We start from the raw sequence: 14765 nt of genomic DNA on the forward strand, positions 1-14765 counted from the left end.
TGTACATCATCTGTCATTTTGACAGACTGTTCGTAGTTTCATACCTGTGATCCATCATTATTGCCAGTCTTAAAAATTAAAAAAATATTAATTTCCTGCAATGCTCATTATTGACAATGCACCTAGTCTGTAACTCTCAATCAATTTCAATCTGCAAGTAAAAGTTGTTTTCCCTGCCTATGCAAGTAAAAGTTGTTTTCCCTGCCTATGCAAGTAAAAGTTGTTTTCCCTGCCTATGCAAACAAGAAGCTTATTATTGTTATTTATTTTTATTTGATAGATCAGGGCATTCTTAAAACATTCAAAGCACATTAAATGTGACATTTGTTTGTATATGCCTCTACAAAGTACTACCCAACAGAATCAATATATGCTGCATACATAATTGGTTTCATAGTGTTTTTTTTTTTTTTTTTCAAACCGAGCACAACTCAGGTCTATTGCCATAGGCAATTTACTACCTAGTGAGTTGTGCCGGAAGTGTAAGTGCGTGTACCTAACAGTCTGAGTGCGTATCTAGTGTTGTGTATGATTTTTCAGTGCTGCCATCTATATCTCAGAAGTGAAGTGAGTGATGTGTAGTGACTGAATATTTGTACTGTTTGTAGGACTGTTGCTCTCTGTGGCGAGACTTTTTAACTCGCATTTGCGCCTTGAAGTTGGGAACCACAGAAAACCAACTTCAGCCGACCACCACTGTGGTGACGGTGGTTTCATAGTGGTTGCAATTTTTTGTTTAAACATGCAGTAAAACCTCCGAACAACAGCCACCAACAGGGCCATGAAAATTTGATCACTATTGGGAATGGCCATTTTATTTCTGAAAAAACCACTAAAATTTGTGATCTATATAACATGTACAATGATTATCCATTCTGTAATTTATTATAACTATATAATTCATTATATTAGAATATGTGATTATATTTATACCGTAATATTATAATAATTGATTAATCATCAGGGCCCCATGCCTTGGGCACCAAAATGAGTGCTTGCCCTGGCTGACCAAGCATCTAGTTGTGGCCCTGTTAATCAATCTACAGAGCTATTTTGGCATCCTAAAATTTAGGCTTACAGTGCTGAGATAGAACACAACACAAACGATTTGGTATGAACTTGGTGTACCAGCAACTTCCAAATAATTCTTAATTCCCACCCATGATCAACTAGACCAGTGGTTCTCAACCTGGGTCCATATGGCCCCCTTGTGTTCCTGGCTGATGAAATGTGAGCCACGACAAGTGGTGAAGGGACCACAGAGAGATGTGATTTTTTCACATCTTTTACACTTGAAAACAAAAGTTTTGAAGTGAAATATGTTGGGGGGGGGGGGGGAAATGTGACTACTTTCAAAATCCAGCAGAGCTGTTCATTGAGCCATGGAGCCAGTTTCATCTTAACTCATGTGGGCATGGCTTAGGATCCTCAAGTAGATATCTGTCCTCCCACCTCCAGAGTGAGCCTACATGATGACATATGGTACTTTGATTTTTGAGTGTAAATATGTAAGCTGTTACACTTACTTTAGGCCAAGTATAGGGCCCCAGAATATCACTTTGCCCAGGAACCCAGAATGGTGAGACGGCCATGCATATAACCCCCACAAGAACCCAGTCACTTCACTGAACTCTAGCCCAAGGTAGGGCAGACCCATGGTGATGTGTCGGGAAGAGCGATATATTGTGTAGGTTAGTTGGATCGTCCTGTATTATTAGTCCATGCTGCAATCATATTCAAGTTGGACTGGAGCAGACTACCCCCATTAGCTTCATCTGTGAATTTGTTAACGATCCTGTCTATACCTTGATCGAGCGTATCAATAAAAAGTGAAAAAGTATGGGCCCAAGGATACTTCCTTGAGCGACTCAGAAAGTTCAGAAAATTAGAAAATTCCCCATTTACCATATCTCATTGTGACCTATCTCTCAACCACAATTCTATCCAATTCAACAAGTTGCCCCCAATCACAATCTCATCTAAATGCTTCAAGAGTTTACCATGTTGGACCTGATCAAATAAATGCCTGCTAGAAATCAAGAAAAACAACATCAACGTTTTTGCTTTTTTCCAAAGTCTTAGTCACATGATAATAGAAGCAAAGGCAGTTAGTTACACATGACTTCCCCTACCTAAACCCGTCTTATCATTATGAAACACATTGTACATGAAATATGAAATACAAGTTGAATACAACTTACGAAAATGACAATGAATAGTCTCCAATAAACGTTTCACTCTCTCGAACCAAATATGTGCCATCACCTAGAAAGGAATATTTATTTAGCAGCTCTTGGGCTTGATTCCGTCCACCTGGTAGCTTGCCATGGAACCATTTTTCCCCAAAATGCAGTTCATCACTTGGCACATTCTATAACATAAGAAAAAGAAATGAAAAAAACCTACAAAACTGATTAGATATTATTGAAATTATTCTTTGTAACACAATTCTTAAATAAGTAGGTGTATTTGTTATATTGTCAGCATTCAAGTCCAAAAATGTTTTTGGATAGACTTCTGCAGTTGATTGAAAATTCTAATTAATTATTTCATAATATGAACAGTTATGAATGACAAATCAGTTATCTAAACATCAGTGAATCTACTTTAGGAGTTAGAAATCTTTAAAATAATTATTACTATTTTTCATAAGGACTAAAAAGTTTAAATTTAAAACATCTTAAAACAGGATTTAGTGACTTTTGCTTGAACGCCAACGATATAATGTCTCTCAAGAATATTTTATATCAAATTGTTACATTTTATTTACTGGATATATATGCGTGCGTGCGTGCATATATATATATATATTTAACATTTTAAGGTGGAAAAATAATTACTTCTCTTGCTTGGGTAGCATTTGAAGGTGCTTCATCAAAATTTTCTTCTTCTTCGTCAAAGCCTTGCTGTTCTTCTGCATAATACATTTTTCTCTGTGTCAGCATAAAGAAATGGGGCTTCCATTCCCTATCAAGAGGATCTTCCAAATAAAGAATGCCATTTTTCACTGCATTGCTTATATCTGTCTCTGCTCCACCTAAAAAAAAATAAAAACGTGTGGAAGGTTAACTATATATTTTGGGCAGTCAATTAAGGATACATACAAGCATAAACACACATATTTGAAAGAAAATTCCTCCTTCATGAATAGTTTCTTCTAAATTTGTAATTTTATATCATCCTCTCTCATGCTAGATGCATGAATGAATGAATTTCCAAAATGTGAAAAATGTCGTTTGATTGGTTACTCTACCCATTTACTCTATGATTATCATTTCCCTAAAATGCTTTGTAAAATGTGTTTAATAGAGGTTAAACATTAACATTTTTCTGGCTAAACCTAGCTGATAAAACAGAAAAGTTAAAATTTGCACAGTCATGCTTCTGACATGAGGGGGCTGATATGAAAAAAGATGTCAACCTAAAGACTGTTCTCAATATAAACAAAAAATATCAAATTTTATCTCATGAATAAAAATCAATTAGTATGAATGAATTTCATCTTGATAAAAATGTCAGCCAATCTAATCTTATTTGAGCCTCTCATTGCAAAAATAATACCACTTATCTTAAAAACTTTTCACTGGAACTAAACACCCAAGCAGAAATCACAGTAACCAAAATTTCTGGTGAAGTTAAACACTCTCTTCAAATAGTAGACATTTATTGAACAGAAATTTATTTCAAAGAAATGAGAAGAAATTTGTAACATGTTTTGAAGATAAATATATGAATTTTTTTCTTTTACTGGTTTGTGTGTTTAGGCCCCACAATAAAAATCTGTCTGCAGAACATCATGGTCTGAAACCACAAAAAAAAACAACATTGGAGCGAGGAGTGGTCTTTATTGTCGGTCATCTGGATAAAAGTTTGCCTTTATATTAACTGAGCTTGATTGGGATTTTGAATGCAAATTGGGGTGCCATCTGTTGAAAAGTGTGAAAAACCTTTTCTCTGCTTTGGTCTATCAAGTTTGCCAAAGCTGGTGGTATATATATATATATTTGACATCTGTATTTTTATGGGTATTTTTTTTCAGTCTCCTTGTTGGGCATTTTGTCTGCTGTGGACTTTTTACTTGTATATTTCTTCCATCATTTATAAAGAAATCTTGGCAAGTTCTAATGAAATATCTCTCGAGAAAATTCCGATTAGAATTATGTGTTACTTTATTGTATACAGAAGCTTTTTCAAAATCAAAATTATATGGCAGCTACCAATAATGTTGAGCAATGGCTGAACTTTATTAGACAATGAGAAATTTATAAATAGTGAACACAAAACATATTTTTTTTATTTAAATGTAAGTTCAAATCATACAATACTCAAATTGCTCACTTTCTTCATTTCGCACCACTATTTTTTCATCTGTACCTTCAGGTAATTTTTTATGCTGAAAAATAGGGACATAAAAAATTAATATTCTGATATCAATTAAGAAATAAAAGAACTGTGAATGATATATCTAATGCTCAAAACTAAACATCTTCATTCTCATTTACCTTTATTATAATCCTTCTTTTAAGTTGGCTCGGCGAAGGCATTTTTGTACCATTTTTTTCAATAGGACTGGTTACAAGCATTTCTGAAAAAACACATTGGAAATAAATGAACTTACATACTAATAAATAGATGGCCAAATAAATACAATGCATATTTAATAATTCATTACTTTTTCAATATTTTGTACAACATTGAAAAAAAATTTCTGATTCAACTATTTTCTTAAAAAGTTTATTTTTATTATACAGTTACAGAAAGTTTTTATGATTCCCCATCAAACACTTACCACCAAAAACTTCTAGAAATGCAGCTGCCATATTCCTCTGTTGAGGTAGGGTGCAATGATTTTCAATGGAAAGTATAACAGGATACCTATGAAATATATTTTATTTATTAAATTGAAATAAGAATTTTATATAAATTCATTATTAACTTTAATAATGAAACTCAATATAAATTGCCAATTTACAAAAAGAATATACAAAATTTTGTTGTGAGAAAATTTATTATTATACAGGGTGATTCAGAAAAGATGGGAAACAGTTTAAGAGCTGGTAGAACATACAAAAACAAAAAAAATGCTGCCTCTGTGGTACTTCCATTTGCAGCCCTGTAAATGAAATGCATGTCTGCTTTTTCAGTATTACTAAAGTGCGCCATTATCCCGTATGTTACAACTGTTAGAACGGTTCCACACTGGAATAACTTCACAGGGCTGGTGTCCGTGCATTTTATTTACTGTGACGCAGATTCGCATATGGTTTCTTCTTCTTCCTCAGGTTACATTTGCATGTACGGTGTTCTTTTTTTCCTGATAAATTTCAACAGGAATGCTGTTTTAACATTAGAGGAGCAGCCGTTTCGAAATGCACTAGCCCGTTTGCATTTCATGTTAGACCATGCACTCTTTGATGACAATTGTCTGTATTGGTGTGTACTATCACCTCTTAAAGTTTTTCCCATCTTTTCTGAATCACCCTGTATACAGAGAAAAGGATACATACATAGGGTGGTTCTAAATACTACTGAAAAAAAAAATACGAAGTGATAGTGCATATCAAGGGAAACAGTTTTTGCTATGGAACACAAGATGACAATCCACTGAATTAGAATGGATTGTGACCTAGATATTTTTCTAATTCGATAAGAAAAATATTAAAAAATAAAAACAATGAAGCCCATGATAAAACAAGTGACAAGATTAACATCATAACAAGGATCTAAGAAAGAGAGACAATGTGAAAATTTTTCATTCACTGGTGTTCATGTCAGCTGACACTGGTGAATGAAAAATTGGTCATTCCCTCTATTAGATTCCTGATATTATGTTAATCTTATCACTTGCTTTAATGGTGAATTCAAGACCACCCAGTAAATTTTTATATCTTGAAGTGCTTCCAGAAATTTATGTCACTTCAAGTTATCAAAAAGTTGAGCGATTTTTAGGGAAATTTTCATTTATACAGGAAAATCCTTTCAGCTATTAAAAATTCAGGTCAGAGCCAGTTTTTAACAAAGTGGCCCCTGTGCAAGAAAATTATGTTGGCGCTCCACCCTCATTTGTTTTATTTTTTATTGTGGACCCAATGTTGTATTGCCGTTCCATGGGTGCCCAATAGGAATCACAAAAATATTTTCCTATCACATAGGCCCAAATCATCTGAGCATACTGATAAGAAAAATTCCCTCTTCACCTTTTTCGACCCAAAACCTTAACCACCCAAAATCAATAACACGATCAACTTCGCAACCCATTGGTCTATTTTCAATTTGAAAAATGTTAGTTCCAACATTAGTAGAACCAGTCCAGGGCACGTAATTACAATCCCTACTTTCTTAGTAACACAGGAAGCGTTAGCAAGCCGGTGATTGGTTACTGCGAGCAAAAAAGCTAGCAAGATGTCATGAGAGACAGAGTTTTTGGCGAAACTGAATTTTAAAGTTCATTAACGAAAAATGAAAGAATTTTTTATTGAATCAGTAAATGATAGCTGGGCGCTCGCTTCGCGAGATGTTATCATTGTCTTCTTGATGCATGTGAACCACATTTGATTAAATCAGAAAAAAAAAATTGAAACATTTTCAGTAATGACAGCAAAGATGTAAAAAAACTTGGGATGGGTTTCAGACCGAATGAACACAAAACCTTTGGTACATTAGTCTCGTACTATAACCATTACTCCAACGGTGGATGTCGAATTCAAGCACAATTAAATTATTCTATTGTTAAACGTTGCCAGCAAAAATTTCACCATGAGTGACGTAATGATTCATCACTCATTTCGACCAATCCTGATACGCTAAATTTCTACAATGTAGCTAGAAATCATCATTTGGTGTCCCATAAGGGAAAAGCCTACGCAAATTTTGCCCATTGCTCTAACACCAAGTGGTTTAACATGAGTTGTGGGTCATGTGAAAATGAAGAGAAACATTATTCTGTGGAAATTCCCAGAGTTTGGTGGCTGCTCCGGGGACGAAAGTTATGGTATCTGTTACCACATTATATTGAATCTCTGTATGTGGGAGATTATGGAAAACTGCAACCGGTAAAGGCCATATCAGAAAATTTGAGGCTGCTCCTGTCTGCGGTGCCTTTTTTAGAAAAGGAGCAGAGAAGGTCTTGGAGAGATATGGCCAAGAACTCAACATGAAGTTATTAAATAGTAACACGTGAGAGTTCAAGTTAGAGCAGAATTGAAACTCACCATGAATTTAGGTGTTTAGTGTAATTGAGAAAATTTACCAGGTTGTAAATGCTGGGAGCATTTACAACTTCATTTAGTGTCACCTGATGATCACCAAAGTAGTTTCTTCTCGGGATAGAGAAGGCGGAACATCGTCCCACATAGTGGAGTGGAGTTTCGTCTTCTTCTCCACACGCAGGACAAATAGGTGAATCTGCATAGCCACAGTTGTGTAGGTGTTTCGCTAGGTTAGCATGACCAGTGATGATCTGTATAACCTGTCGAATTTGTTTCATGTTCAATGAGATATGTTTTTTGGCAATATTCAGATAGGTTCCCAAGGCCAGCTTGGCCTATCTGCAGTCCTGCCTTGAGTTCCATTGCCGCATGTGTTTGTCTTCTATCCATTGTTTGACATCTCCTTTGATGGTTGACATTGAAACAGGATAGAAAGGTTCAGGTCCAGATAGCTTCATGTTCACTGTCTCTTTGGCTATCTGGTCTGCGAGTTCATTTCCCTGGAAATTTACGTGACCAGGAACCCAGTAAAGGTTGATGTTGTTGCCCAATGCTGCCAAGTTATTCAGCATGTCAGTACAGTATTTTACACACAGTTGAAACTTGAGGAAGTTGTCAAGAGCCAATAGTGCTGCTTGGCTGTCAGAAAAGATAACAATTTGTTTGCCATAATACCCTTTGGTAATCAGACTTTCAGCCAGTATGGCTATTGCTAATACTTCAGCTTGAAAGACTGTGGTCGTTTTGCCTAGATACAAATGTATCTTATGGTAGTCGTGATCCACTCCAAAGATGCGGAAAATTGCTCCGACCCTAGTATCAGTAATCCTAGAGTCCCATCGGTGTAACACTCAATAACTCCTGTTGAGATGTTGAGATTGTTGAGACTGTTGAGATTGTTGCTCACATAATTATCAATTATGTGAGCAACTTCATTTCTCCTGGGTATGTGGATAGTGAAATTTTTTGTTTTGGAACAGGAGTCTTTTGGCATTAGTAGAGAGGGGATCTCCACTTTTCCCAGTAGACAGCTGTCAAGGTGATTCTTGAAAGAAGGTTTGTATCCCATATAAGGGCGACTGCACCATGTACCATTTCTTTCCATCCTATATATGGTTTTAAAAGCTTCTCCTTGTAGGTACCATCTCAGAGGTGGTATCTTAAGAGTAGTTTCAGGGGCGATGGAGGGAGAGCTGGGTAAGGCTCCTGTAATAAGAATGCAAGCTAGTCTTTGCACTTTTTATGTAGCTAGAAATGTAGGGATTGTGAATGAGCATCCAGGGCTTCTTAACAGATTGGGCAACAGGGCCTGATTCCAGAGCCCTGAATCAAACAGGGACCCCCTAAATAGATGAATTTTTTCATCAATTCTAATAATATATTGTTCATTAAGTCTGAATTTTAATTAATTTGCAAATTATTTTTATCATTAATTTTCATTTTATTTTGCATTAATTCTAGAATTGCTTTGCATTAATTCTAGAATTGCTTTGCATTAATTCTAGAATTGTTTTGCATTAATTCTAGAATTGTTTTTCATTAATACTCGAATTACTTTCTTCGACTTACTACAATTCTAGAATTGTTTTGCATTAATTCTAGAATTGTTTTTCATTAATACTCGAATTACTTTCTATTAATTATGAAATTTTTTTTCATTAATTCTGGAGAATAATGTTGTCCCTTTATTAATTTCAAACTTCATACAGGGCCACAGTGAATTAACCTTATAGTTACCGGGATACGTGATCAGTGGCATATGCAAAAAGGGGAGAAAATTCTATTTTAATATATTCCTACGCGTAAAATACATGTGAACTTTAATTTTTCCCTTTTATTTATCTTCATGATCATTTCTTGAACAATAAAAATTATTTGAACCATCAATTATTTTAAAATTTCCAATGCGTTTTAGCACCCCCTAACAGGTTGCACTTCCCTAAAATCACTGCAGCACCCATGGCCCCACATTTGGCAGTAGGTCCCCAGATCAGAATTTTCATGGGCCCTCCTCTATAGTTAATTTATAGTGTGAAAAAGCAAAAAATTATAAGAATCGTCCCGAGGCTGTAGTTTTGTCAGCCCACTCTAGTAGGAATGTCATGCTGCACTCCACAGAACTCAGGGTGTGTAACTTTCCCAACTTTTTGCACCTCCCTAAGACTGCCCTTGATTCAGGTCAGTAGTGGACAGATGTTTTCTCCTATACGTTATATCATGTGGCCCGAACATATAAACCAAATAGGTTAATAATTTTTAATTCTCATCCTTTTCATTATTACCAGAGAATTATCTTAACAAATGATATAATCATGCTATTTTTTTTGATCAACTAACTACAGTAGAATACTTAACATTAATATAAAGCACAATTTTTCTACACTTCAATTGTTAGACATTGTTATTATTTTTTGCAAATTAAAATATATATAGATGCATTTTAATTTATAAAAATGTGAACAGTTAATTTAATTAAAACAGTTGAAAAGTGCCAAAAATTTGCTGAACTTACTCTGAAGTAACAAAAGCGTGATCTTTAATGGTTCGAATGACATCCAAGAATTTAATTTTGCTTGTCAAGGTGTGTCCATGGTATATCCATGGAATACCTTCTGGGCCATCCCAAAGGTCTACTGCAAATTAAAGAAAGTAATACTCTGATCAACAAATTTTTTAAATTTTAACTATCAGTAGCATTAATTTTTATAGATTTGTAGGGTTTTAATAAATATGTTCCACAATTATAGAAGGTGACGTAACATGAAAAAGTGAATATGATGAAATGAGTAAAAGATGTTTACCAATTTTTACCCTATTTTCAAATAAAAAAAAGAGGTAAATAGTTTTATACCAGCACTGCGCACTATCCATAACGAAAATCCATAAGATTTTTTATGCTCATTTCTATATAATATGAATTCATTTTTTTTGATCCGAAGCCTCTCCTTGATTCTTATTGATAACAGAATCACCACTTTATATAGTTTACATCTCTGAGTTTTAATATAAAAAAAGTTGTTGGTCAAACTTGTACACATAGAGAAACCTGAAATATTAATAGTTCCTCTCAGTTAATAATAGAATTGAATGAAGTTGAAAGTTAAAGAAATTGCAGTTGGAAAAAAAAAATTTCCTGCTTATTTCTGATTACGTTCACATTTGATTGCATTATGATAATTTTAGCCAAATGAGTGCAGCTTTTGTTAAAATAACATGCTATCTATCCCATCTTTTGTCAAAATAACATGTTATCTATCCTCAATCTAAAATATAAGAATAAAGAATTAATCTTTCCAAAAATAAAAAATATACTTTTTTTTTACTATTTCTTACATTCAATACATCTACACCCCATTCTAAGACATCTTGCATAAGCTTCTGTTGAAGATTCACTCTTCACTTGATCACCTGATAGATATCTGTAAAATAAAGTTCATGCATATTATGAGTATTTTAAGCAGTTTTGTTCAACTATTGTCAAGAAACAACATGCAAGTGAGGATTTATAAATTTTTCTAGTAACTTGTTCACAGTAACCTTCTGCTTAAATAAGTTGTGTAAATGTTATTGATTCATAAAACCTCATTATGGTCCCATAGAGCTAGGATGTGAGTAATCAAATTAATTAATGCACGCACACAACTCTATCTAATTTCAAAACCTTTTCTACAGCTTCCGACATCACTACTTTCTTTAAAACCGAAAACAACTCCAGTTTATTGCCACAAGCAATTTACTATTGAATGAGTTGTGTCAGAAGTGTACATGTGTACATAAGTCTGAGCATGTATCTAGTATTGTGCATAAATTTTGATGCTGCTATCATATTTTCAAACTATGGCAGCACTAAAATTCATCTTTGGGTAGTCAACATCACTGCTCGAAGAGTAAGATTTTAACAGCTGGATAATTCTATACAGAGTATGCCAAGACAATGTACTGCATGTACTGTGGTATCAGATGACCATACTGAAAACCTTTAGATTTATGAAATCTTAGAGTTTATTACATCAGATTTGCATTGTTCATTATCTCTATAGGAATATTTTTCTCTCCTTTCTTGCCTGTGTGGAAGTCTAGCAATATTTTTCTCTTTTTTTATAATCATTTCTTTTATCATTCTTTATATATATACATGTTTACCAGTTCTTTAGGTTTATCTTTTTTAATGTTACATCCCTCTAGTTGTAGTTCTGGGAATCGAACTGCCTAAATTGACGATATCATTAATCTTTGCATGTGAGCATATTTCTGTATTATTTGTATTTTGTATATACAGGACAGGGTAATGAAAAGAAAGGATAGGCAAAACTTTGAAAGGTGATAAAACAAACCAAAACAATGATTTTTTCATTGACTGAAACCATGAAGGTGCTAGAAGGCACTTGAGGGTGAAACTGAAGAAGTAAGGCACAAGATTGATACAAGAAATGAAAAACCAAGTTTAATTAAGAATAATCAAAGTAATTGCTTCAAGGAATGACTGACAGTCATAGTGATCACCTCATGATGGTGAAGGAGGGATTAGCGGGCATTCTGTCACACAACAGCAGGCATTTCGAGCATAGCTGCTGCAGCAAACTAAATTCTGTAAGTTTAACTAAATTCATGAGTTTATGATCAGATTTGAAAGGAACCTAAAGAAAAGCTCTTGAGATATTCCCACAAAAACTGTGATATGGGGCCGTTCAAGTATTAAGTAAGCAAAATTTCATCATCAGCTCTGCCCTTCTGAATCCTAATGCATATTGGTGAGATCAGAGATGTGCACATGGGGGGGGGGGAGCAAGGGGGGTTCGTGCCCCCCTCCCCCACGATCAAAAATTTATTTTTTTAATGCAAAAAAATATTTTTTAATCGAAATTTTGGAAGAAAATACCTTTATATGTTATTATAATCAATTTCTGTTCATTTCATTTTTATTTGAAGACTATGAACTCAAAATTTATCTTTAATAAATTCATTGCGATTAATGAATTTATCCTCGAAGCCATATAATCATAAATCCCATAAAGGCACTCGGCCCGCAAAACCAAATATGGCCCTGGGGGTTATCTGATGCAGCCTGCCCTCTTCAAACCTAATTTTGTAAAAATGAACTAAGCGGCACATTTACAGATCACTTGTGTCCTGTGGTACAATTCTAGAACATTCAAGCGGCCCGTGGCACATTTTCAGATCACTTTAATGATAACTCGGTTAATATACGAGTATGCTCTTACCGACCCGCGTACACAGTTTCAGAAAACTTAAGCGATCCGTGACATATTTAGGGATCCCTTGAGTGACATATGACATAGTTTTGGAGCACTTAAGTGGCCCCCCAGTGTGGTTCTACATCACTCAAGTTACCCACAGCACATTCTCAGATTATTTAAGTGATCCGCGGCATATAATTACAGATCACTTGAGTGATGTGTGGCACAGTTCCAGAGCACTTGAGCGGCCCAGACACATTTCCAGATCACTTGGAACCACGAAAAAATTAGAGATCACTAAAGTGGCTCTGTAGGGCACTTATCAATAGTGGGGGGGGGGGGTGTTACTTCAAGTGCCCACAAACTATCGAAAGGTTTTTCTCGTTTTTGGCTCACAGAGTAAGATGCCACTAAGAATATTTCATATTTTCATAAAGGGTGGTTGATGACATAAGCATTATCCAAACCCCCTCTCCCCCCTTGTCATCAAAAGTCAGCAAATTGGAAACCTCCTCCCCCCCGCCCATCGATGATGATGTAATACTTGAACAGCCCCTATGACAGATTGGAAGATTGTAAGGAGCCATGTTATGGAACTCTTCCACCCAATCTACCAATCCTGTAGGAGAATTTCCCAATTTTTTGTTTCATTTCCCTCTTCAGATTTTTTTTTCTCATCACCCCCCTCCATGTTAAGATTCTATGTTACAGCCTATGACAGATTGGGAGATTGTAAGGAGCCATGTTATGGAACTCTTCCACCCAATCTACCAACCCTATAGGAGAATTTCCCAATTTTTTGTTCCATTTCCCTCTTCTTCAGATTTTTTTTTCTCATCACTCCCTCCATGTTAAGATTCTATGTTACAGCCGTAGCTTTTCCCGCCTCCTTAGATATACCCCGCCGAGGGTGAGACTGATATGGTTCCAGCCCTGGGGCAATTACCATAAGTTTTTGTTTTTTCATGCTATAAATTCACTACAGAATGACACGTGAAAATTCTAGTTTGGGGGTCCGCTAAAGATCCCAGAATAGGGGGGCTCTGCTCCAGGAGGGGGGCTATGCATGGATCATTCCATCACCCCCCTCAAAGGAAGTAATATTGTCCACTTTGAGAAACACTGCTCTAGCACCTTTATATTTGGTTTTTTATTATCCATTACACTTCAAAAGATAATTATTTTTGCAAGTTCTATCACACCTCAAAGTTTTTCTCATCTTTTACTTTCCTTACTAACCTCATGTGTTTACACAAACATAAAATATATAATGAATGAAAATCTAACTGTTACAAAGCTTTGTTACGGTAATAGAACTCATATAAAAAGAATCACACAACAAATAAAAAATATCAAGATGGTGAGAAAGCAAATCAAATTTTCTAGAAACTCTATTACCTTTGTAATGCTGTCAAATATTAGTATAAGCCTTAACACCAAATAAACTTGCAGATCTGGTGTGGTGACTTTTGATATTGAACTCATATAAAATTTTATGCTAAACCTACTGCATAGGGAGGTGGCGTATGCAATACTATTATATAATCCAGTGTTGTTGTTGTTTTTGTAAAATAAATAATCTTAGGCTGGGATTACACTATGAAAGTATTATAAAATACCTTCAAAAAAACTTGAAAAAAGCAACCAATAAGCCTACTGGTAGCATTTCAAGCTTTATAAAAAAACTTTTATCAAATTTTTATTGTGCAATCCGGGTACTAGAAAACTATTATAGCTGTTGCGAAAGAGATTTCAGATTATTGATGCAAATTTTAATTTAGCTATAATTAAGGCATCAAAGAGTTAAAAAACTAAAGTGTCAATATTCTTTAACTCTGTTAAATTTTTTTAGCATACGAAGATTCCAAAATAGCTCTACATTTTTATCAAGAAGTCGATTATTCATCATAGCTGAAGTAACAACAGTTCATTATGAAGGCAACAGAAAACTATGATCTAACTCAGTTTCCCAAACTGAGCTATTTTTTATATAGTTTTGCTCCATCGCCCCTTTCTTCAGAAATTTTTTTCTCTCATCGCACCCCCAACTGAACCCATAGGATCCCATGTTAGATTTGTAACTTCTATCACCCCCACTGGACCATTCCATTGCCTATTGGGGCAATATTGCCCACTTTGGGAAACACTGATCTAAATAATTGGATCATAAATCATACAGTGAGTCAAACATACAGCGTCTTCAAGTTCATTAGAGGAAAGGGTTTGACTACAAATCTTTCCACAGTAAATAGATGATAATCTATTATTCTTATAAGTCTAAATTTTTTCCTTAACCATCTTCTATTATTAATGTGATAGTTGACTGTAACAATATAGCACTAATTACATGCATATAATA

At 34.8% G+C, this 14765-nt stretch overlaps 1 protein-coding gene across 1 annotated transcript in view; it reads right to left on the bottom strand.

Moving 5' to 3' along the window:
- The window catches only part of sl (small wing phospholipase C gamma 1), a 97329-nt gene that overhangs the window by 63720 nt on the left and 18844 nt on the right, over nt 1-14765 (bottom strand). The window contains exons 8-14 of the mRNA XM_089246985.1: nt 10542-10627; nt 9721-9841; nt 4790-4875; nt 4503-4585; nt 4339-4393; nt 2841-3037; nt 2202-2371 (exon numbers count right to left, since the gene is read on the bottom strand). Coding sequence (XP_089103111.1) covers nt 2202-2371; nt 2841-3037; nt 4339-4393; nt 4503-4585; nt 4790-4875; nt 9721-9841; nt 10542-10627 — 798 coding nt within the window. The remainder of the gene's footprint in view (nt 1-2201; nt 2372-2840; nt 3038-4338; nt 4394-4502; nt 4586-4789; nt 4876-9720; nt 9842-10541; nt 10628-14765) is intronic.

This window comes from Pholcus phalangioides, unplaced genomic scaffold, assembly GCF_987345545.1.
Source record: "Pholcus phalangioides strain wild (caught in Gottingen) unplaced genomic scaffold, Ppha-v1.0 ptg000017l_1, whole genome shotgun sequence".
In the NCBI taxonomy this organism is placed as follows: Eukaryota; Metazoa; Arthropoda; class Arachnida; order Araneae; family Pholcidae; genus Pholcus; species Pholcus phalangioides.